The sequence below is a fragment of the Macrobrachium rosenbergii genome, chromosome 54 (genome assembly GCF_040412425.1).
Source record: "Macrobrachium rosenbergii isolate ZJJX-2024 chromosome 54, ASM4041242v1, whole genome shotgun sequence".
NCBI lineage: Eukaryota > Metazoa > Arthropoda > Malacostraca > Decapoda > Palaemonidae > Macrobrachium > Macrobrachium rosenbergii.
Window position 1 is genome coordinate 17,504,320 of NC_089794.1, and position 26,050 is coordinate 17,530,369.

The window sequence follows — 26,050 nt, forward strand, 5'->3', positions numbered from 1 at the left end:
CACCCATCTGCACTGCACTCTTGTACTCATTTCTCTTCTTGCAAACGGTTTCAGATTTTTCTCCAGTGTCTGCAGTTTCTCTTCACTATGCCTCAACAGTACTGTATCATCTACAACAATCAGGTTTTCTTTACTTCATTCAGAGGATCCCTTTCCTTATTTCTGTCCTGGCAGCAATGTCTACAGTCCTAGCTCTGACTTCTGGTATTCTGCTGTAAATGAAAATATTGAGCAACCATGGAGTCTTAACACTCAACCCTACTTGTACACCAAACCTGCCACTTCCCTGTCTACATACTCTAACAAGATTCACCTTCATAATAACTTTACTCAGTTTCCACAAATGATCTTTATATATACTGTATATATATATATATATATATATATATATATATATATATATATATATATATATATATATATATATAGCCTATATATATATATAAATTATTTCACATGACAGATAACGTTGCTGTAGCTGGCAGTTAATTGAGGAGGGCATAAGATTCAGTCACCAAATGGACTGCACTTGCATTCAAGATACTAAGAACTACAAGCAGGCAGCATCACCCGTTAAGCCACGGCAGATAACTTCTCCATTCGGAAATCAGTGCCATACATGTGCCTACCTACTGAAAACTCTCTAGCATGTCAGCTGAGTTTTCTACTGGGGCATGGTCGACGACGCTGTACGAATGGAACTCGTAGCATCTTGAATGCGAGTTCAAACCACTTCAATTCTGAAATTTATTCTGCCGTCTAATCACCATTTATGATTAGCTATCCGTGAAATGAGAAACGTCATTATAATATTACTGATGGGGAATATTTTTTTTATCATAGTTTCGATATGAATTTTGACAGACATTTTTAATGTTAGGAATTAATGTAGCCAACTTGACTTCAGTGCACGCTGTCACCTTTTATGTGATATCAATGTGAGTGTATCTTAATTGATACTAATATGAAGATCAATATTAGTAAAATAATTTCATTTGATATTTTATCGAGGTGAACGAATATTCGATACATCTGTCAACAACGTAGAGAACAGAGAACCTGCTTTATATAAATGTTATTGTCGGTATTTTAACCGATACTGATATGAAGGAAAATTCTATAATTTACCTGATACTGATATCAGAAGATATATGCAGTTCATTTGATACTTATATGAAGACGACTGAATATCTGATATTTAATAGCAACAGTGCAAGGTATGGAAAAATTTATTGATATCAGTACCATTAAACCCTCCTTGGACACCAATATCTCACTTGATAATGACATCAAGAAGGTTTCACATCTTATAGTTGATAGCAATATTACAACGAACAGAAAACTGATATAAATACCAGTTAAAGTCTCTAGCTTGATACCAATGTAAGCATAAACATTTTGCTTTATACTGGCATCAAGGAAGCTGAACACCTGGCATTCGAAAGCACCAATACAAAGCACAGAAGACCTACTTGATGTCAATGCCTCCTCCAGTCCTTCCAGCTCCACCTTGCGGGGCAAAACTGACTGTCTGGTCGCCAGCCTCGAACGAACACTCCACTCTCACGGTCCTGTCGGATTCTTGCATGATCAACGGATGCTGCTGCACGACGACCGTGTTGACGAATTTCCCCTTGCTCTGTTGGAGAAGGGAATTGTCGATATTTTGAACAGGGCCACTGAGGATGCTTTGCAATTTGAGCCTCAGAAGTTCAAGCGAAGAGTGCAATGCATTATTACCTTACAACAGCACCTTGTATTTTACTAATTTATTAATTTATCTTATTTTATTTTCTAATAACTGATCTCTTCTTTCTGTATCTCTTGTTATCTTCTGTAACTTCTTAGAAACGAACACTATATTCTTTGGAAGCTTGAATTTCAAGTCAGTGGCCCCTATGGTGGGCTTGTTCCATGTGAATAGGGGTAGCAGGACCAATTTGAATTTAATAGGTAGCTTGTTATATCTCGACCTTTTCGAGTACCGAGTAACAGGCATTAATCTGAATATTCCCTCACCTCTTCTCGTGTGCCACACGTATTGCCCAAGGGCACGCGCAGAACGACCTGAGTCTGTCGGTTGCCCATTTCGAAGCAGGCCTGGGCATTGCCCGTGGCGTATACTCGCCCTTCGAAGGCCGTGCCAAAGGTGAAGGTCACTAGCATGTCCGTTGGAGTACAGTCGACCTTGACTGAAAAGAAGTAAAGTCATCAAAAATTTATGCAATAAAAAGGAAATGAATAAATCGATAGGGAAAAAGAAAATGTTTGCAAACTATCTGATAAGGCTACATCTTAAGGAGAAAATAATTAATTCTTACCTGTTTTGCAAGCAGCCCTTTCAGAATAGAAATAATCCCTCTCAACCTGAAGGGCATTCTGCCCTCCGACGGTGAAAGTGTCGTCCGAACTCAAAGAGCATTCCCTTCGGAAGGACTGAAAGAAAGAATGAAAATGATAAGAGACAATGATATGTAGAGTCAAAAACTTCTTCTTCTCTAGAACTGAAGCTCCACTCACTGAATGATCTGTCTTTAACAAGTTTAGTACTGCAAATAATAACCTCAGAGAATGCCTGACCTAACCAACCGACCTCTTTGCTTATCATAATTTCTTATGCTTGACTGGAATTTTTTTTAAATATTCTGGTTGCAATAATAGACAGCCTATGAGAATCTACCTAGTCTCATTGGGTTAAAAACTATTTTTAACTTCTTCATTAGTCCTAATTAAGGAGAGTATTCTCTTTCTTGTTTAGGGCTAACTGAAATTTATCTTTTCCTTTCTGCATTAACTGGATTTTGAGGAATTAGAGTAACAAGAACAGGTGCACTTTACGAAATAACTTTTTCGTATAAGGCATTCTGTAATCTAAATTTTCTCATTAACCTTCACGCAACCAATACTCCTAAGCGAACGAGAAAAACTACGATATCTATAGGTTTTTTGGGCTAAGCAAACACTAACATAGGCCTACTGAGTACACACAAATCATCAATAAACAAGGCATTTCAGCCTACCTGGAAAAAGTTTGGCTAAACAAACATTACTTAAGGCCTATTGAGATGACACAGAAACATAAAATAAACCAGGAAACGTTGCTTACTTGGAAGTTGTAACTTCGACAAGTGAAATCTCTCTCTCCATCACAGTACTGTTTACATTCCGCTGGGTCGAACACGTTAGTGAAGAATCTATCGAAGTAGGGCAAGAAGCGCCCTTCAAAATTGGCGTAATCGCAGTTTGGAGGATCTGGAATGAGAGGTAAAGCATTAAGGACGGTTCCAGGACAGTATGAAGGCTTAGAATGAGAGGCAAATCATGAAAGAAGATTTGAGGACAATTTGAAAGCCCTGGAATGAGAAGCAAAGAATTAAAGAAGATCGAAGACCGTTCGGAGTTCTAAAATGGTATTAAAGCACACTTAAGGACAGTTTGGAGGCTCTGGAATGAGAGGGGAAAAGTATTCAAGAAGATTTGAGGACAGTTCGGAGGCACTGGAATGAAGGAAAAAGCATTTGAGGACAGTTTGGAGGCTCTGGAATGAAGGTAAAAGCATTAAAAAAGATTTTAGGACAGTTTGGAGGCTCTGGAATGAGGGGAAAAGAATGAAAGAAGACTTGAGGACAGTTTGGATGCTCTGGAATGAGGGGAAAAGAATGAAAGAAGACTTGAACACAGTTTGGATGCTCTGGAGTGAGGGGAAAAGTATTCAAGAAGATTTGAGGACAGTTGAAGGCTCTGGAATGAGGAGAAACCAATTAAGGAAGGTCTGAGGACAGTTTGGAAGCTCTTAAGGAAGTCTGAGGACAGTTTGGAAGCTCTGGAATGAGGGGAAAAGTATTGAAGAAGATTTGAGGACAGTTTGGAGGCTCTGGAATTAGAGGAAAAGTATTCAAGAAGATTTGAGGACATTGGAGGTACTGGAATGAGGGGAAAAGAATGAAAAAAGATTTGAGGACAGTTTGGAGGCTCTAGAATGGGGGGAAAGGTATTCAAGAAGATTTGAGGACAGCTGGAGGCTCTGGAATTAGGGGAAAAGAATTAAAGAAGATTTGAGGATAGTTTGGAGGCTCTGGAATGAGTGAAAAAGAATGAAAGAAGATTTGAGGGCAGTTTGGAGGCTTTGGAACGAAATGAAAAGTATTAGAGAAGACTTGAGGATAGTTGGAGGCCCTGGATTGAGAGACAAAGCATGAAAGAAGGCCTGAGGAAAGATTGGAGGCCCTGGATGAGTGGAAAAATACGAAAGAAGGCTTGAAGACAATTTGTATTTCTGTTTTCTTCTTCCTTTCTATATCCTGTTTTTACATATGGGGAAAATATTCTGTAGAGGCTTGCTGTACAAGTTAATGGCCTTTGAAACTTTTTTCCATATGCATGCTTGCTCATTAAAACAAAATTAATAAAAACGATTAACTTGAATTGTTCTTATCAATCTTATCATTATAATTAATATCCACAATGAATAAGTACGGTTTCCGCGCAGGTGATCCTGCCATGGTCATCATACCTGTTAATGACTGTAGAAAACCTTAATGAGAGAGAGAGAGAGAGAGAGAGAGAGAGAGAGAGCTATGCTTCGAAACCACCTCACCTGGAGCGCACTGGTTCTCCATGAACTCCACGTCACGTGACCTGAACCCGTATTTGTCCGGATCTGTTCGCCTGGTCTCCGGCATCATTTTGCAAGTGCGTTGTCTTCTGTCGTATACGGCTGACCTTTAAGAAAAAAAGGAAAATTAATACGGCTGACCTTTAGGTAAAATGGAAAATTAATAAGAATGATCTTTAGGGGAAAAAAAAAAAGGAAAATTAACACGGACCTTTAGGTAAAAGGGAAAATTAATACGGCTGACCTTCATGACAGAAGGGAAAATTAATGCAGGTGATCTTCAGTGAAAAAAGGGAATATTAATACTGCTGACCCTCAAGGAAGAAAAGGGAAAATTAATATGAATGATCTTTAGGGAAAAAAGGAAAATTAACACGGCTGACCTTTAGGTAAAAGGGAAATTTCAAATGGCTGCCTTCAGTGAACAAAATGGAAAATTAATACGGCTGACCTTCAGTCAACAAAATGGAAAATTAATACGGCTGATCATCAGAAGTGAAACGGAAAATTACCTCAGGTGATCTTCAGTGGAAAAAACGGGAGGGGGAATTAATATGGAAAACTTGAATGCTGCAAAAGAAAAAAAATGATATGGCTGATCTTCAGAGAAAGAAGGAAAATGAATTTGGCTGACATTCTCGGCATAAAAGGGAAAGAATGCGGCTAGCCTTAATGGTGCATAAGGAAAACTTAATATGACTGACCCTCAGGGAAAAGGGAAAATATGGATGACCTTCAGGGAGAAAAACGGAAATATACTAAGACTGGTCTTCAATAAAAAAAGAAAACATTAATACGGTTAACTTTAATGCTGCAAGGGTGAAAAAATTAATATGGCTGACCTTAAGGGAAAAATGGAAAATTAATATGGTTGACCCTCAGGGAAAAGGGAGAATAGGGTGGTCTTCAGGGATAAAAACAAAAGAAAAAATTAATATGGCTAATTTACAGTGACAAAAGGGAAAATTACTACGGCGAGCTTTAACGATGCAATAGAAAAAGATTAATACGGCTGATCTTCAGCGAAAAATGGAAAATTAATACGGATGACCTTCAGGGAATAAGGAAAATTAACACGGCCAACCTTGGTCTTGTCAGGCTAAAATTATCTCTGCAGTGTTCCATCATACTCTGGTGTTTTCCATCTAAGTTTCGTTATTATTGATAAAGAAATGTATAAATAAATAGATTAATAAATAAACAAAAAAACAGATAAATTAACAAATAAATAGATACATAAATAAATAAATAAATAGTAGGGGACATAAACACCAAAATAAGCCTTTACCTGCAAGGAATGCCCGTGGCTCTCAGGCACTCAGCTTGGCACTCCTCTCTTGACCTGACGTTGTTGACCACACGCCCGTTGACGTTCAGGTCATACCCGGGCACGCGCACGAAGGTCCAGGCTTTGCCACAGCCTCGTTCTGGGTAAGGGTGAGACATATTAAAAGTTTGGGATGAATATTGAATAAATTGGAGACATAAGGGCTAAATAACTCATTAATATCGAATTCAATTAATTCTGTGAATAACTTATAACCGGAAGGAATTATGATTTTATATGCTAAGTTCTTTTAACCGGGATTCGAACTTGTGCCACTCAGGGTAAGGAACCATGGTAATAGTGACATTATCCACCCTACCGTCTATCTATCTGTCTACCTATCTATTTATCTATCTATACATATACATACATACATATATATAAATACAATTATATATGTTTATATATATATATATATATATATATATATATATATATATATATATATATATATATATATATATATATATATATATAAAGACAAATTCCACGAAGGAAAGAGAAACAATGGAGTAATGCAAGGCCTTTCGACTTCTTGTCCTTTACATAGCAGTCGAAAAGGCCTTGCGGTGCTCCATTGTTTCTCTTTCCTTCGTGGAATTTGTTTTATTTATATATTCATCACGTTCCATATATATATATATATATATATATATATATATATATATATATATATATATATATATATATATATATATATATATATATATATATATACAGGCGTCCCTCAGATATATTACCCGACCACTCACCTGGTATACAGACTTTCTCAAAGTAGGACACCTGAGGATTAGGTGTCAGGAGACTGGTGTCTGCCCCAGCGGCGGAGTCGAGGGAGTAGCACCTCTGGGCAGTCGCTGGAGAGGTTTCCAGGGTGACCGCTAGACACCTGTTCCCTCGGCGGTCACATTCCTTCAGGCAGTCGATGGTGATGCCCAGCTGGTCTCTAGCTCTCATCTCCTCTCTTTTCAGGGGGAATGGAAGAGATTTTAGAGATTTTTGGGTTCTGGGTCAGATATTTTTGGGTTCTGGGTTAGGATTGTTGGACTGTGGATCAGACATGTTGGATTCTTGGTCAAATGTTTTGGATTCTGGGTTAAAAATTTAGGATTGTGGGTCAAAAATGTTGGATTCTGGGTCAAATGTTTTGGATTCTGGGTTAAAAATTTAGGATTGTGGGTCAGAAATTTTGGATTCTGGGTCAGACATTTTGGATTCTGGGTCAAATATCTTGGATTCTGGGTCAGATATTTTGTATTCTAGGTCAAATAGCTTGGATTCTGTGTCAGATTTTTTGGATTTTGGGTCAGAGATGTTAGATTATGGGTAAAAGATGTTGGATTCTGGGTCAGATATTCTGAAATTTGGGTCAGATATATTGGATTCGAGGTCAGAGATGTTGGATTCTGGGTCATATATATTTTTTTAATCTGTACCAGGGATTTTGGTTTCCGGGTCTCCACATCATGAATTCTCCCATAGATATTGAGGAATCAGGGTAAAAAAAAAATTTGAATTCTGAGACAGCTGGGTCAGAATCTTTCATTCTGGGTCAATATAGAAATAGGAAGCTATAGATAATATTTACTTGCATTACAAAGTCATTCCTCTTTAAGGAATGTTATTTTATTTTTCATATATATCAAAAGGCTTCAACGGATAATAAATGGCGCAAAAGTCTCAAAGTAAACAATTAAAAGTAATGTTGAAATAAATCTTAAAGATAAAAGTAAATTTATAAAGCAAATTTAGAAAGAAAGTTACTTTCCAAAACGGATATAACAAAATGTCCATCAATAACACACTGACCAATATCAGTTTCAAAAACATTATAGAAACAGTAGTTTTAAAGTGGTTTCAGGACATCGAAGTCGAAGAGAATAATAGATAATAGTGATGACAAACATTGGTATAAAACAAAGAACTGAAAAATAAAGCGAATAATCAGGAACAAAGAATGACAGAATTTTTTAAAAAATGACATTGTGTAAGGAAATATTGCAGAATAATTAGTACAGGTAAAGAACACTTGTAATATATTGAGAAAAGCAGTTAATCAAAGAAGAGCAAAAACTAATTTGTTAATAATGACGTTGTAAAGGCAAGATTAGATTCACTTCTGTTTGCTAGTCATTTATAAAACTTATAAGAAAATGTCAGGAAAACTGACTTACAGATACAAAGTGATAGTTATAAGATTAAAACATAACATCATAAGTGACAGATAAAGAAAAAAAATAGAATCTGGTAATTGTAATGAAAAAGATACCTTGTAGATAAAATACTGAAATAGCAGAGCTCAATAAAAAGCATATTTACTCTTCTACGAGTGCTTTGTTCAATGTTAGTTGTTTTCTAAGACCCTACGGTGTAAAATAGAATTAAAAAAAACACCACTCAATTTGGTTCATTTCTGACTTGGTTTTACTGATATCTTATGAATTTTATCCTTGACAGTGAGTAAACCACTAATGCCTAGATTTTATGTATTACAATATAGTCTACTTCCTTAGTGCTGACAGGATTTTCTATGTCAAATTGTAAGGAAAGTCACGACAGATTTTTTCGATTCATGAAATTTGATTAAATCTGGTATTTTCCTCTTGAAAATCAAGAAACAGCAAACCCAATGAAGTCTATAATAATGACAGCCAAAACGAACAAAATTGAGCAGCAAACATCAAGTCTAGTTTGAGGAAGTATGAGTTTTGCATTTTGTGACTCCTAAGTACGTGCAAATATTGTTTTAGGAACATATTTGGAATGTAAATGAGTTTATCAGTCACCGGTTTTATTAGTTATACGGCGTGTACGACGAACCTTCTAAGTACATTTAGGCATATTTAAGAGAATTATGTCAGAAGTGTATTGAGTGTATTTCCAAGTAGAATCTATTGAGTTTATAGGAGAATCTACAGTAGGTTTATCAGCTACTTGTTATACTGTTGTTATTGAGTTTATAAGCGAATCTACAGTAAGTTTATCAGCTACTTGTTGTACTGCTGTTATTGAGTTTATTGGAGAATCTACAGTAAGTTTATCAACTACTTGTTATACTGTGTTACGGTCTGACCAGCTTAACTTGATCCTTGTTCTCTGTTCTAGAAGTAGAGGAAAGAAGTGGATATTAGGAATGGATAATGTAATATGGACTGCTCGTTAAGCAAGAGCCCGTGCTAGCACAGGACTAGCTTAATCATTTAAAATCAATAGCAAATATTGAGCTATTTTGGTAAGAAGAAGCTGTGAGATTACACCATGATTCATAAACAGAGACTAGTGACTGTGTTAAACTGGTCTTATCAAACGGTCCAATCTACAGATTTGATGCGTGATTTGTAAACAAAGAAGGACATTAGTTAAGGTTTAAATTAAACTTCCTTATATAAGTCAACTCAAAGATTTTCAGTTGAATTTCTGATTTAGAAATGTATTTAACATCTTTTTTTGAGGTGCCGTGAATGTACCTTTGGCGAGATTCAGTACTACACCTAATTCTAAGTTTTCAGTACCATCCGAAGTAAACGAAGATTGAAAATCCTCCACTCAAGGCTTTAACCTAAATCTAGAATTACAGTGATAAAAATCTCTCCTAATTAGTAGACCTCGAAGTAAAGCCAGAGTGAGACTCATTCGTTCTGGGCTTCAAAGCTTAAATCTAATTAATAAGCCCAAAGGTGAAGGCGAAGCTCAGGTCCTTTATCTTAGGCTTCAAAACCTCAGTTTCATTATACAAGGTCAAACGCTGAGTAAACTTCAATTTCTTAGGCTGAAAGCCCCAGTTAGAAGCCGATGTTAAGAATCTTCGACGTCGTGTCCATTTAAAATCTATAGTTTTTTTAACTCCAAGAAATCTTAAGATTTCCTCAAAGAATTCAAATAACTATTAGAGATGATTTTTACGATCAGATAACAGTAATTTTACAACAGAAAGGGTAAACGGTATTCCAGACCGATTCATAGTTACCATCTAGACAGATTTTGTAAGGAATTGAGTTGTAGTTCGAGTTAACAAGTTTAAGAGCGTCTTGTCTGGGAGCTAATTTGTGTAAATACCTTTCAGAGCTTGTGGTGTTTAAACTAACTTGAAATGAGACCAATGCAGACTTCCTGGTTGTCATAATAAGTGGAAATTGAGTATTTGCAACTAGGTGTCACTTCGAACTTAGAATGGAAAGGTCACAGGTAGGTTTATCAACCAAACAAAAGGAAGTCAAAATTTTTTCATAGAAAAATAAAAGAAATCAGTTTTATTGCATGAGGCACCTAAAACTGATCCTTGATTTGTCTATTCCATGAAGTGCTTTGCTCTGAAGAAAGATTCAACACCTAGTGAACTATTCTGATTTCAAGTTTTTATACCGTCACTAAAGATCTATAATTTAGAAATATTACTGAATACTAATTACTACTGTTTAGATTTGTGGGTACTCTCATCACCTAGATCAGTTCATGCTTTGGTTTCTTAATACTTGTCCTCATATTAGGTGATGGTGATAATCTACTCCATTATAGCCTCTAGAATGATGTCCCACCCGGCTGAGTCCAGTGATCTACTGCAAGGTGGCTGGTGATCTCCCTAAAGTTTTCAGACCCACGTCCCTCTGGGTGAGTCCACTACTCCTACGAGGTGGCTGGTGATCTCCCTAAAATGTTTTCAGACCCACGTCCCTCTGGGTGAGTCCACTACTCCTACGAGGTGGCTGGTGATCTCCCTAAAATGTTTTCAGACCCACGTCCCCCTGGGTGAGTCCACTACTCCTACGAGGTGGCTGGTGATCTCCCTAAAATGTTTTCAGACCCACGTCCCTCTGGGTGAGTCCACTACTCCTACGAGGTGGCTGGTGATCTCCCTAAAATGTTTTCAGACCCACGTAACTCCGGGTAAGTCCACTACTCCTACAAGGTGGCTGGTGATCTTGAAAGTTGCTTCTAGCTCTAGGAAGCACCTGGGCATATCCATTTTCCTACTACCATGTGGATGGTGATTTCTCTCAACACTCTCTCGACTGCAGATCCACGTTCCCCCTGGGTGAGTTCACTGTCCTACATGATTCCCGGTGACTTTCCCAATCGTAACATCTTAGACTCCTGTTCTATACCTGCTGATATTGTAATAGTTGACACCGTACGGCCTATAGCTGCTGTAACTGGAGCCTGGTCTCGAACTCTTCCAGCTGGTGCTCACTAGAGCCTGGTAGCCGTAACTTTTCTTAGGTGATATTGTCTGCCATCCAGATCCTGACACAAACTCATTGAAATCGGGCAGACCTCTAGTGGAGGGCACAAAGCCATTTGCATCTCTTCCACTCCGCATCATGCCGTTGGGTCCATATCCATAGGGTTTGACTGGTGGGAGGTACCCTCCTCCTACTCCGGTTGATGGATTGAAACCACCACCTGATCCACTGCCAGATCCAGTTGATGGGTTAAATCCTCCACCAGTAGAGCCACCTCCTCCCCCGGTTGATGGATTGAATCCTCCTCCACTTGATCCACCTCCAGTTCCAGTGGATGGATTAAATCCTCCTCCACTTGATCCACCTCCTCCCCCAGTTGACGGATTAAATCCTCCTCCACTTGATCCACCTCCAGTTCCAGTGGATGGATTAAATCCTCCTCCACCTGATCCACCTCCAGTTCCAGTTGATGGATTAAATCCTCCTCCACTTGATCCACCTCCTCCCCCAGTAGACGGATTAAATCCTCCTCCCCCTGAGCCACCTCCAGTTCCGGTAGATGGATATCCTCCACCAGGGGATCCACTTCCACCTCCACTTGATCCGCCACTCCCCGCAGGGAATATGGTATCACTCCTGCATTTCAAGGTGCTCTCAAAATATCTAATAATCCTAAACCATCGAACTAACTACAAAAACAAATGCTCAGTTTTCAAATATTAAAGAATAAATAATCTTTTCTAAGTAATCACTTCGCTTTAAAGAGTTGAAAATAGAGTTCTGAGATTTCATATCTATTACTTAATGAGATTCTCAGCAGAATACAGGCGTAAGGGAGTTGATATATTTTAAATGTGGGATCGAAAGAAACTTGTAGAAATTATGTAAGGTCAAAAACTACGATTTAAAAAGTATTTATCTGAGACATCCCACCTGTTATTTGACGGAAGAAGAATGAAGCCATAGCTGGACTTTATAGATATAGAACGACGAATATTAAAGTAACCTAAAGATGTATTACAACGTAAATAAAAAACCATAAAAGATCTAAAAATAGTCCAAAGGAAATGAAGGCTTCATGTTAAATGAGGAAATGAAAGTATCTAGAAGATAATAAATTAACCCGGTCAGATAACATGTGTCGAAGTATTTATTCAAACTGTACTGGTCACTTTTACTAAATATAATTAATTGTATTTTTAATCGTCACAATGACATCTTAACTTCACGATTCGCTCGCATTTCAGGCTCATCACTATAACAGGGCCGTCCAACCCGTGGGCCACTTGTGGCCCGTTTGATTTTGAAAGTGGCCCGCAAAGGAAAAAGAAGTAAAAGTATATTTCTTTTTTTATTATAGAAATTTCTTATTCTAAATTCTGAGTAATATATATATATATATATATATATATATATATATATATATATATATATATATATATATATATATATATATATATATATAAAATACATACATGTACATATACACACACATACATGCATACACACAGGAGGCCCGCATGACTTTTTGCTTTTTCAAGAGTGGCCCTCAGACCAAGCAACTTGGGCGGCCCTGCACTATAGGCCTATATCCTAGAGGTAAAAACCCTCGAAACCTGACAAGGCAGGTGAAAAATTCTTCGTTTATTTCCCGATAGGAATTAGGCTTGTAGTGATAAACGTAGCCACAAATATATTGCGAGGAGAATCTATAAGTTGAAAGGTCACTGTGGCTGCTAAAAATATTTATGTCAAATACTCATTTTCAATGTGAGAGTAAAATCTTAGATCTTAATGTCAGTTTTGTAAGAAATCGCAGTAAAACAAAAAAAAAACGAAGTACAGACGGCAGTAAAAGACATTGTCAAAAACAGAATGTAGCTAAGTTCATGAGGAAACTGGTTATAACCAGAGTTATGAAGAATTTTGGAGGCTAAATTCAGGAAACACTCCTTTTAAAAAGAATCTTCACACATATAATATTTCTTAACACATAAAAAAGCACACACACACATACATGAATATATATATATATATATATATATATATATATATATATATATATATATATATATATATATATATATATGTGTGTGTGTATATATATATATATATATATATATATATATATATATATATGTGTGTGTGTGTGTGTGTGTGTGTGTGTGTGTGTGTGTGTGTGTGTGTGAGATAAAAAGGCCCATAAAACACTATTTGAACATTGCAACCATATACTTCGAGCACTTCCTTCTGTGCCCCTGTTCACTGGTAAAATATTCTACCAGTGAACAGGGGCATAAAAGGAAGTACTCAAAATATATGGTTGCAACGTTCAAATAGTGTTTTATGGGCCTTTTTATCTTCATATTATACTGTGGTATTACAGAAAAAGACATTCATATATATATATATATATATATATATATATATATATATATATATATATATATATATATGTATAGTATATATTACAGTATATGAATGCATATCATTTTATATATACATATATATATATATATATATATATATATATATATATATATATATATATATATATATATATATATAAAACGCAGCTCCTGAAAACCCCACCCTTCTCGAGAAAACATCTGATCCAAGCATAGATTTGAAAAACAATAAGAAGAAACAATTCGTTATCTTTTACCTGGCTCCACGTAAATCTACTCCCATCACCTTATCGTAGGACGGGGCAAAGCGACAGGTGACAACTGGAAGAAAGGGAACAGAATGCATAATTAGCGAGGTAAATAAAAAGATACAGCTCCTTCATAAAAATTTCTGGTTGAATCTTCTCAGTTTAAGATTAAGTCTGAATACAGGTTGTATTATGCGTTTTAAAATATTGACGTCACATCACATTAGTTTATGTCGCAATTTTAATATCTGGGGTCTTGATTAAATTGTAGCAACAAAAAACATAATTCTAGTTTTTTTATATATGGTTATGAAATATTTCCATTAAAATTTCTATATATTCTATATATATATATATATATATATATATATATATATATATATTTTATATATATACACATATATACATACATATACATTATATATATATATATATATATATATATATATATATATATTTATATATATATATATATATATATATATATATATATATATATATATATACATATATACATATATACAGTATATGTGTATATATAAACGTAATTGTATACACTAACCTAAGAATAAAATCATTATTTAGATACATGCAAATCTACATGAGAGGTTTAGACTTCATTAAAATCAATACTACTGTCTACGAAAACTTTAGTGATATATCAAGCAATGTTTAATAGTTTTAGGTTCATGCACTGTCCAGGAGTTTTATCTTTTATTTTTTATACGTATTTTTTGGAATAGCAACTATACATTTTATTACGAGCCGTCCATATTGGATAACGTAAAACATATTATCCCTGGGAGTAATCTGGAAATTATTACTTGATTTAAATGAAATTTAAATTATTAATGCAATTAAATCAGTGTGCGATGGTTCATATAGGAAATTTCTTAAAGAATAATTAATAATTACACAATTAATTGGATTCATAGATTAGTGAGGATTGCTGGAGGTTTTTGGAAATTATCCTTAGATCGAGATCTCCGAAAAAATCATCTTTCGTTGGCGTCTTCTCTTGTGTCAGTCTCTCTTAGCAAGATTTTTAATGAATCACCAGTCCAGAGGCAATTGTTAAACACATACTGTATAAGATTTCGCTTATTGGAATTCAGTTACGTTCCCATTTATTTTTTTATAATTCCATAACATGGGTTATTTTCTTGAATTCAGGCTAAGAAGTACTGGTACCAAAGGAAGACAACCATTGAAACCTAACTTTGCCACAAGCCAAAAGATACTTTACCATCAGGTCTGCCTGGAGATACACTGCCTCCTGCGGAAAGATTGTTTATTAGGAGCCGTTCACTATGAAGGGAATTCATAAAAAAAAAAAACCCAGTCTGATTAGTTTGAAGAGGTCGGTCGAATGGGTCTATTATTTAGAGGGAAGAATGAGGGTGTGGTGGAAGTTAGGGTAGAGCGGTCTGCGCTGAGTTATTCAGCTAGAAGAAGTTAGCTAGGCAGGGTGTGAAACGTGTTAATATTTATTGGGAGCCGTTCTGTATGAGAAAAAAAAAGACTGTTTTCTTGGAAGCGTTCTTTCAGAAGGGTCTGTTATTTTGGGGGGTTTGTTAGTTGGAAAGGGTCAGGAGAGGATCTTATTTTGGGGGGCTGTGGTTAGTTTAGATCAAGCGTCCACCGAAGCTGATGCATTTACCAACAGACTAAAGGACAATATACGAAAGGAATGAAAGTATTAGTATGAGAGAGAGAGAGAGAGAGAGAGAGAGAAATATGAGTCTGTTCAAGGGAATGATCTTTATAAAGGTTTATGTATTTTCAGTCTGAAATATCTAGTTTTAGTCACATAGGGATTTCTGGGTTATAGTTAGAGGTTTTTATAGTAAATTTCGTTAGAAATCCATAAAGTAAACTTTAGGGATAAAATAGCACCTTGTATCCAATTATCCCTGCTGGAGACTGGTACATGTGGCTAGTAAATTTTCAAAACCAGGAGAAAAGGTCATGGTGTTTCTCTGTTGTTAATGTCTGCCATAACAGAAAATATGTACAAATAAAACTGCAACTGTAAATTACCAAAACTATAAACTTCACAATAAACATCTTCATTCTGTCAAAATGGGTCTTGTTTATAGTTTTACCTATGAAGTCAAAATATTTTTCTCCAGAGGGTAACGTTTCAGAGGGATAGGAATGTCTTTTTTGCGGTCAAAATAGGCTAATTTATTTTTTGTCAACAGGGTATTATTCTCTAGTAAATAAAACCCTGAAAGTTACTTGGGAAATTGGAGGTGGTTTTTATCTATGAAAAATAAGTCAGCGTTTTTCTCAGGTAATCTGGGTGTCATTTTCTGTTTGGTAATGCTCTGAAAGTCATTCAGGTCAAAAGGTTAGTTTTTCTTAGAGGAGGAATTTTATGTTCACAAAGGTCACTAAGGAGGTCAAAGCACCCGTATGCAAGCAGCAGTCGCCTTGGCACTGACAAATGAAGGGAGATGGCCGAAACCTGTTGTGAGAAAGAAGAGAAGGGAAATCGTTCTTTTGATGCCTTTAAAAAAAATCTTTAAGCAAAATGCAACAAACCTGGACTGCCGGAGCCTCCTCCACCTCCTGCTCCTGCTCCTCCTCCTCCTCCCCCTCCTCCTGGTCGTGTGCCTCCACCAAACCCTCCTCCGGATCCTCCAGAGCCGCCAAAACCTCCAGAACTTCCAGAACCGCCAAAGCCTCCGGAGCCTCCGCTTCCACCGAAGCCCCCAGAGCCTCCAGACCCACCAAAGCCACCAGAGCCTCCAGCGCCACCAGCGCCACCAGCGCCTCCAGCACCACCAGCGCCCCCAGAGCCTCCAGAGCCACCAAAGCCTCCTGAGCCACCAAAGCCTCCTGAGCCACCAAAACCTCCAGAGCCACCAAAGCCTCCTGAGCCTCCGGAGCCACCAAAGCCTCCAGAACTTCCAGAGCCTCCAGAACCACCAAAGCCTCCAGAACTTCCAGAGCCTCCAGAACCACCAAAGCCTCCAGAACTTCCAGAACCTCCAGAGCCACCAAACCCTCCGGAGCCTCCAAAGCCTCCACTTCCACTTCCTCCTCCACCACCAGTTCCCCCTCCTGATCCACCAAATCCTCCACCACTTCCACCCGAACTTCCTCCTCCTCCTCCACCTCCAAAGGATCCTCCTCCAGATCCCCCAGAGCCTCCAAAGCCACCTCCAGTTCCCCCAGAGCCTCCAAAGCCTCCTCCAGATCCCCCAGAGCCTCCAAATCCACCTCCAGATCCACCAGAGCCTGAACCTCCTCCAAAGGCTCCTCCAGACCCACCAGAGCCTGAACCTCCTCCAAAGCCTCCTCCAGATCCACCAGAGCCTGAACCTCCTCCAAAACCTCCTCCAGATCCACCAGAGCCTGAACCTCCTCCAAAACCTCCTCCAGATCCACCAGAGCCTCCAGAGCCTCCAAAGCTTCCTCCACCAGCTGAACCTGTAAGTGATAATAAGCAGAGACTATGCTTCTACATCTATGTGTGGCACAGGAAATGCAGACGTTTATGTGATACAGGTGACAAAGTACAATTATGTGATACAAGTGACAAAATTCCTGGTGACTAAGTTGCAATGACATATTGAAACAGATGAGAATGAGAAGCAAACGAAGAAGAATGAGGAATATATGACGAAGAAAGGATTTGTCAAAGAATGGCATTTAGGGGATTAGCCAGACACAGAATCTCAGGCACTTACACAGCAATAATTCAGACACCCGTAAGAATCATTCATGCAAATTCAGATTCATTATCAATTTCATACCTGAAGTATTATAAACACATAATGCAAAATTATAGAAGGGCCATGTAATGCAATCAGAAGGGCATTTTAAATCTGTGGAAGGAAATAAGGAAAGGGGCGATAAAGCATCCTGTAAGTAATGAAAATAAGGAGAGGACAGACATGACCTTGCAGGTGATAAGAATCCATATTCAAGATGCATACACACAATGCACTCCCTTTACAAACAAAGTACTCACATTGTTAGCAGGATAGCAAGAATAATGGACTCAGATTTTAAAGGAAGTTACTATGAAGATGGATTGACAGTGTGTGGGTGAAATTATAACCACTATATGAATGGAAGGTTATGAATGAACAGTCTGGATAAATGTGCTACGAAAGCTATAACATGAGATTACGACGAAAGTTATGAATAAACTTACAAAGTTTATGAATGATCACAGAGTATGAATGAATTACTACAGAGGTCATTACCGAGAAAAGAGTCTGAATGAAATTACCGTGAAGACACAGAGTCTAGATGAGATTACTATAAGGAAATGAATGAACAGAAAAGATGAATGAAAATTGTATGGAGGCTAAGAACGAACATAGCCTAAATGAACCCTATATGAAGGTATGAAGACCTAGAGTTTGAATCAAATCACTATAAATTCTATAAAATAACAGAGTTTGAATGACGTAATTGTGAGTGTATGGATTAATCAAAGCTTCTGAATGAAATTACTATATGGAGATTATGAATGAACCCAGCGTTTGAATGAACTGACTGAGAATATCTGAATGGACTCATAGTCTGAGAGTAAGCACTGTGAAACCTTGCATACTTAATGTTGAACTGCCATCGTGCTAGGTAACCTGAATACTTAATGTTGAACCGCCATCGTGCTTGGTAACTTGAATGCTGGATAATAATCTTTGATTGTTATTTTCATTTCAAAAGAAACCAATTGAACTAGACAGTCTTGTAGGTTCAACTGGCAATATATCTATTCAGAATAGGTACAACTCTTGTCATCTTTGATGATAAAAAAAATTATTTGTATCGTGATTCTAAAAATATTTGATTCTCTAGACAACTATTTAAGTTTAATTTTTAATTTTTTTTATTTTTAAAGACCTGGGTTCATTCAGTACATGATCGCTTACTATCTACCTGTGAACAGCAGTTGATTTCTACAACAGTACAGAGACAGATAAGCAAAAGTTAAGATGTTATTTCGTAAAAATTGAAATGAATGAAGCGTCCTAATAATTCTAAGGTATTCAGATATCTAATAATCTATTATATACTTTTGGATACTCTTAATATCTAAGACAAAGGCAACGAATGCAATTAGATATTTAAATACTTTTGTGAGTGCAATATTTAAATATACAACAATTTTTTATTATAACACAGTTCTCTAAATATGTCATTTATATATATATATATATATATATATATATATATATATATATATATATATATATATATGTATATATATATATATATATTATACATATATGTATATATATGTATATATATTTATATATATACATATATATATATGTATATATATATATATACATACATACATATATATAAACTAATATATATGTGCATTACAATGTTATAGTCAGTTCTACACAGCTGTTAGTCTACCTGTAGTGGTAGGTAAGTAACATAGTCATTAAAAATTAGTCTACGTGTTATATCTTGTCTACTACGTTCTTCTACGATAGTCTACGTGATAACAGCAGTCTACGTTCGTCTACTTGGTCTCAGTTTCTCTCTCAGTGAAAGCTGTCTACACAGAGGCTGTGGTACTTATCTGGTTGGATCTCGAGTCCGTGGATCTTCGGCGTTGGTCCGTAAGGATTTTAGTATTGTCTCCCGTTTTCCCCCATAATGCTGTTTCTCATTTTTTTTGAATTGAGAAACTTGATGAAAGAAATTTGATGCAACGAAGAATTTCAGTGCATCTTGAATAAGGAATTGCCTCCTAGTTCATCGACTATTACCACTATCATTATAAGATAGTTCAGGTGATTATTATTATTATTATTATTATTATTATTATTATTATTATTATTATTATTATTATTATTATTATTATTATTATTATATAAAATCAGTATTTCTATAATCTTGCCTCAGAAATTAAAAAAGTCTGTCTTTGCTACGCAAAAAACAAAATCTGTCGCCCTTTTTTTCGTATCCTGATCACTTTTTGCCCGTCTCTGTACTCCTCAGGATAAAAAAAAGAAAGCTGTCCCAATCTCACGAAGCATGAAAATGTCGTTATTTCTGTCATAATCTCATATTTCGATCAGTTATTTGCACGTCTCGGTACTCACTGCCAAGAGTGCCGTCACCTTGCAAATAAAAAAATCAGTAGATTTTTCTTGTTGTTTTTGTTGTCGTTGTTGTTTATCTTTCCTATTTCAGTTCATTTGTTTTTCAGTGTCAGCCACTTTTTACGTTCGCTGTCATAAGTGAGGGAGAGTCTCCGAATGTTTCGGTCATTATAAGCACGAAGAAATTTGGAACGAATCCGAACCAATTTGCATGCAGTAGCTTGAGAACATGTTGTAGAATTAGTCCTTCACAGAATTTCTAGGTCTAACGATTGCCTTAAATTATTAGACTTATTTTATGATTAACTAAGGCTAAAAGAAATCATTTCATACTTTTACTAACCTTACAGTAATTAAAAAATTATTAAAATTACTTTATAAACTTCTTAAGCTTATCAGACATAAAATATCACAACAAATGTAGTAGTCTATCTTTCACTCAACTTGCCAAAGCTACTTTAATTTCCTCCAGTAAATACAATCTTAAATTATCTCATTAAAATAATTTTATTTAAGAAAATAAATACAATTTTTAGTTCATACTACCTATTAAAGTTACAGTAAAAAAAAACTAATAAAATTCTCGTTTTTACTTGTAAAGCCTTCAAGAAAAGAAATCATAAATATTTTTGATAAATTCTCATTTAACTTGAAGAGCAACACAGGTGAAAAAAAAATGATAAAAAACTATAAATTCATCCAGCTTGAAAATTTTCAGATCTAAAAAAATGAATGACTATTATTTGAGCACCTTTTTGGTTTATCCCACGTAAACAATCATCTTTTTCTCAACTCGCAGGCATTGTTTACAAACGATTTAACCCAACCAAACCTTACCTGTGGTAGTGTAATCGTTGCACTGCTTCTCGGCGAAGAGCGCCCCGCCCCTGAACTGGAAGTTGCTGTTTCCAGCGTTCGTTCCAGTTTCTCCGCTCAGGTAACATTGGTCTCCAGTTGTACCACTCTAAAATTGTGACCGGAAAAATTAGATTATTTTGGATGATCTCTGCTCGAGGTCAGGTGCGGTGGGAGAGAGGAAACGGTTGTTTGGTTGAGGAGAGTGGATGTGTAGAATGTCAAATCAAAGGTTGCACACGATAACAAATCATTTGAATGGAAGTCCATGCGATAACAATGAAACTGACGAAGTGGAGAAGTGAATATTTGATTACTGCAGTTTTTCATTTTAATTTTTATGAGCTTTAGAAATATAGTGAAAATATGTTTCTCTGGGTACCATAGTATCTGACTCTGGAAGTAAACAACTGTTGGGCCTCAAAAGTATTTGAAGCAATGGCTTAGACATCATAAAACTCTCAAGATTTAAGGTGGCAATTATGGAATCAGGGACTTGGACCCCAAAGGTGTAATGATGAATACTCTGAGAAATTTTAAAAAAGAACTTAGACATGAAAGGAAGTATAGTCAAATCTAAAGCTATAGGCGCCTGACTCCTAGGAGGATTTAAGAGTAGTGCTGATGAGCCTTCTGTGTAGGTATTTAAAACCTGCCAGAGATGTGAAAATTCTTTGCGCCTAGTTGGGGGTTCGTTTCATCCTGGACGTTGCAGAAATAAAAACAATTCACAGCACAGAGCTTGCAAAACCCTTACCTGGCTCATGAAGGAGTAGGACCTGCAGTTGAATTCGCTCTCGATGTCACAGGCTCTCTGGCATGCGATGTCAGTGAAGGCGTTGACTGTCTTGGAGGTGTAGATCAGGTACCTGTCCTTTTGGTTGTTGGTGTAGCGGCAATCTCGTGGCTCTGGGCGACGAAAAACGACATGTTGGTGATGAGGGGTTCAAGTTCGAAATGAGAGAGAGAGAGAGAAAAAAAAACAGGAAAGCAGTGAAGTGTTTTTGAAATGGGAAGATACAGAGATAATATATGGATGGGAGACACTTGTGGAAAATAAGCTGATAGACAAATATTTGTTCGGGAAATTTCGGAATTACATGAATGGAAATATTCACATGTAATTTAGTGGGCGTCATTCATAATTCGTCGTTTACAAATCATGCAATTTTGCTAAAATTAACTAAACAAAAAAAAAATGAAAAACTAACTGGGACCCTACAGGTTTTCCACTAAAACGAATAAAAAACATTACGTGTTTTCCAGCACAAACAATAAGAAAACACCGAACTCGGACCCAACATGTTTTCCAGCATAAAAAACTAACCAGGTCCCTACTGGTGTGTCCTGTACAACAAACAAGACAAACGAAACCAACAAGCAGACAAAAAAAAAAAAAGCTACGTACTGGGAGCGCACTGGTTCTCCATGTAATCGACGTTGGGCGCAGCCTGGAAGGACGTAGGAGCCGAGAACCTATTTTGATCTGAGATCCGGCAGATTCTCTGAGCGTACTCGTAGGTAGCAGACCGACACACGAATCTTCTCTCCTCCAGACACCGGTCCATGCATTCGGATTTCCTGTGAATCGAGTCAGTTAGCTGCGGCTCTGATATGTGGGTATTTGAGGGTGGGGTTATGTGGTGTCTTTGTGTGGGTATACGGGTGAAAACTTATGGGGAACTCGGGGGTATCGTAGAGTGAAAAGCTATGGGTATTTGACAGTGAATGGTTTTGATATAAGCCAATTTGAGTTCGAGGATGAAAACTTGGGGTATGGACAATTGAGCATTTGAGGGATAAGAGATTGTGGTATTTCCATTTTAGGTAATTAACAGTGAAACCTTGAGGAAGAACTATTTGGGTATTTGAGGTAAAAACTAGGACCTTTGAGAACTAAAAGATCTTTTATATAAACAAGGGTATTTGAGCATAAATATAGTAATATGATTACAAAATGGCAAGTAAAATTTATTGTTGTTTGAAAGGACAGAAGGTCTGGAAGCTAGTTTCCATATATTACTACGTAACTAAAGCCGGACACATTATGGATTATTACTAACGAAAAATGACTCACGTGATTCCATTGTAGGTCTCCCTCTCTTGGCCCCTGAGCTCGAAATTGGAGACTCTCTCGTAAGTCCACAGAAGGCCGCATCCACCTACTTTAGCAGGAAAGAAGAAGAAGAAGAGGGTGACAATGGCCTAGAACCTGAGCTGGACTAAAATAGTCACAGAAGACCTCTATTTCCAAAACTCTAAGCACCCCTTTACACCCAGATTACTCTGGAGTTTACTTACCCCTGAGGCACACTCCTTCGAAGTAAGCTACTCCAGCGGACCTCCTCAGATTCGAAGGGGCATCTACGGCGCTGCTGTCGAGGGCATAACACTCAAAACGATTATAGTCCAGGTTGAAAGCCATGCAAGAGTCCGTATTGCTACATCTCCTGGTACACTCGGAGGTGATTCCTGGGTGTGGAAGACCAGAGGTTACGTTCACTATTTAAGATTTCTGTTTGAGTGGACATCTAATGTTTATATATCAGATTGGTTTTGTTTTGGTTTTGCCTTCTGTACGTTTTCGACTCATAAACTTTTAATTTTATTTCATGCTGTGTCTATTCTTTCTGTCCACATTCAAAATTGTAATGGAATTCATTTAAAGTATTTTGTTAATTCTGGAATGAGTGATAAAGAAGACATCAGTAAGAAAAGACGATAGAAAGTATAATGAAGCTAACTGACTACACATGAAGAAGAAAACCATGTGACCTGACAACACGAAAAGAAGAGGATAGAAAAGAAATAAATGTAAGAAGAAGCGGAAGAGAAGAGTTAGAAAACAAAGAAAAACAGAAGTACTCGAGAAAGAAGCCACATGCAAGATGAAAGAAGTGAACCAAAGGACATAGACCTAGGATCCTAAAACCTCATGTTTCCGTAGACCTAGGAACTTAGTATCCTACCGCAGGACTAGCTGCATTCTCACCTGGATCCCTGGAGGAGTAGAGGGGCAGGGAGCTGATCCCGGCGAGCTCGTAACCCGTGACCTTCTCGTAGGTGAGTCTTCCGAAGGAGCATCGGTCTACTTGGAACAGAAAATTGTCTGGAGGCGCCGCGAAAAGAACCCCAGTTGCAACCCACCAGGAGTGGAAGAAGGTGGTTGTTAGTACGTCTACGGTGGAGTGCAGGAAAGTGCTCGACAAATAAAGCTGCTGCTTTTTGTTTTTGCCTTTTTATTTTGCTTTTTTTTTTTTTTGTTTTATGCTTTGCTGGGTCGAGTTCCGACAACGTTGAGACTTGCTGAACTACTTGGAAGCCGCTGTAAAGCCTGGCTCTCTCTCTCTCTCTCTCTCTCTCTCTCTCTCTCTCTCTCTCTCTCTCTCTCTCTCTCTCTCTGTATGATTTGTGAACAACTTGCAAGTCCCCGAAATTAATTCTCTCTGTCTCTAAAAGTGTATTGCAGTTACTGTAAAGGCTCCCTCTCTACGCCTATTCTGACACTTGTAAACGATTATAGAGAATCTCTCTCTCTCTCTCTCTCTCTCTCTCTCTCTCTCTCGCTTTTATACTTATTAAACAACTAAAAACTGTTGTTAAATGGTTATTTTCTCTCTCTCTCTCTCTCTCTCTCTTTCGCTTTTATACTTATTAAACAACTAAAAACTGTTATTAAATGGTTATTTTCTTTCTCTCTCTCTCTCTCTCTCTCCCTCTCTCTCTCTCTCTCTCTCTCTCTCTCTCTCTCTCTCTCTCTCACACACACACACACACACACACATTGAACTACAGCAAGCTACTCGTGAACTGATGCAAAGAACTTAGTTTTCTTTCAATCTCTCTCTCTCTCTCTCTCTCTCTCTCTCTCTCTCTCTCTCTCTCTCTCTCTCTAAGGTATAGGAAGTTACGAAAATTCATTCTCTCTCTCTCTCTCTCTCTCTCTCTCTCTCTCTCTCTCTCTCTCTCAGGTTTTCCAAAGGGGGTAACATCATCACTTGGGGAGGAAGACGACTACAGTACTTACAGCAAAAGCTCAGCAATTTTCTCTCAAAATAATTTGGTAAAATTCCTGGAATTTTAGACAAAACTACAAGTTTAGCTAATAGTAATATTTATCTACTCATTAAGCTTTGTTACAGTTTTAGTTTTGTAATTTAGGTCAAGTAAGAAATGTGCATTATATATATATATATATATATATATATATATATATATATATATATATATAATATATATTATATATATATTTATATATATATATTTGTATATATATGTATATATATATATATATATATATATATATATATATATATATATATATATATATATATATATATATGCAATAAAGCTATTTAGCATTACATTTAAGCACAAATACCACAGACCCAGATAACCCATAAGCCAATTATCAACCTGGTAAAGAAACCTTATGTTACACCAGCCAATAACATCAGTGAAATGTTTTACCTAATTTCACCAAATATACAAGTGCGAGCAGAGGTTGTGTCACACGAACAGGTGCTGTCTGGCAACTTTTGGCATAATATTGTTAAACGTTCGAAAGATAAACAATATTTAGTGAATATTTTGCCCTTACTGGTACAAAATTAATTAACACATGTTCTTTCAGGAGATATTATAAAAGGATTAAACTGAATGTCAGTTTTCAGTCAAAAAAACAAAATAAAAAAGAACAAAAAATAGCTGCTTGGTGTAGGATACTAAAGTTGCCAGAAAGCGCCATCGCGTCGTCAATACTGCCTTTCACGACATGTCTCAGACGTGATTCGATTACATTTACGAAGCTTCAAAACAAATCTACTTTTTTTAAACGTAACTTTACGGTGCAAAGGTGACTCGTCAATGTAAGCTATTCAGGTGAATCAACAGCCAGATTCTATGACCTTTTTTTTCTGGTTTGGTGGGTTATCCTGGGGGGGTCGCGGAAGGTCAGCTAAGGTCACGCAGCAATGCCTTCGACCTTGGTGACCTTCTTGCACAGAGTCTAATTTCTTGAAATGCTAATGTTTATTTCGGTTCATTAAAAATTTATAAAGTTTTGTGGCTATGACTGAAATTAATGTTGAATATTCAAAATTTAGATTTTAGGTTAATTTTTAAGTTACTAATTTGTTTCAAATTTAACATATGATTAACACTAATTTCTTGTTAATATTTCAAGGTTATATTTATTGTAATGACAACTGTTTGATTTGAAAATTATCAGACTGATGCATAATTTATGAAGTAATAGTTTTCTTTCTCTACAAATATAAAAGCAGTAATATGGTTTGTTGTATGTTATCATTATCTAATGTCCAAATAATA

General features: G+C 36.7%; 1 protein-coding gene across 1 annotated transcript in view; it reads right to left on the bottom strand.

Annotated features, from left to right (window-relative positions):
• The window catches only part of LOC136834592 (uncharacterized), a 113,031-nt gene that overhangs the window by 19,660 nt on the left and 67,321 nt on the right, over positions 1 to 26,050 (bottom strand). The window contains exons 15-31 of the mRNA XM_067097172.1: positions 23,712 to 23,828; positions 23,021 to 23,191; positions 22,797 to 22,884; positions 22,128 to 22,300; positions 21,477 to 21,628; positions 20,702 to 20,828; positions 16,322 to 17,216; positions 15,439 to 15,445; positions 15,025 to 15,121; positions 13,788 to 13,851; positions 6,695 to 6,906; positions 5,904 to 6,042; positions 4,598 to 4,722; positions 3,107 to 3,252; positions 2,322 to 2,436; positions 2,020 to 2,192; positions 1,473 to 1,639 (exon numbers count right to left, since the gene is read on the bottom strand). Of these exons, the coding sequence (XP_066953273.1) occupies positions 1,473 to 1,639; positions 2,020 to 2,192; positions 2,322 to 2,436; positions 3,107 to 3,252; positions 4,598 to 4,722; positions 5,904 to 6,042; positions 6,695 to 6,906; positions 13,788 to 13,851; positions 15,025 to 15,121; positions 15,439 to 15,445; positions 16,322 to 17,216; positions 20,702 to 20,828; positions 21,477 to 21,628; positions 22,128 to 22,300; positions 22,797 to 22,884; positions 23,021 to 23,191; positions 23,712 to 23,828 (2,968 nt within the window). The remainder of the gene's footprint in view (positions 1 to 1,472; positions 1,640 to 2,019; positions 2,193 to 2,321; positions 2,437 to 3,106; positions 3,253 to 4,597; positions 4,723 to 5,903; positions 6,043 to 6,694; positions 6,907 to 13,787; positions 13,852 to 15,024; positions 15,122 to 15,438; positions 15,446 to 16,321; positions 17,217 to 20,701; positions 20,829 to 21,476; positions 21,629 to 22,127; positions 22,301 to 22,796; positions 22,885 to 23,020; positions 23,192 to 23,711; positions 23,829 to 26,050) is intronic.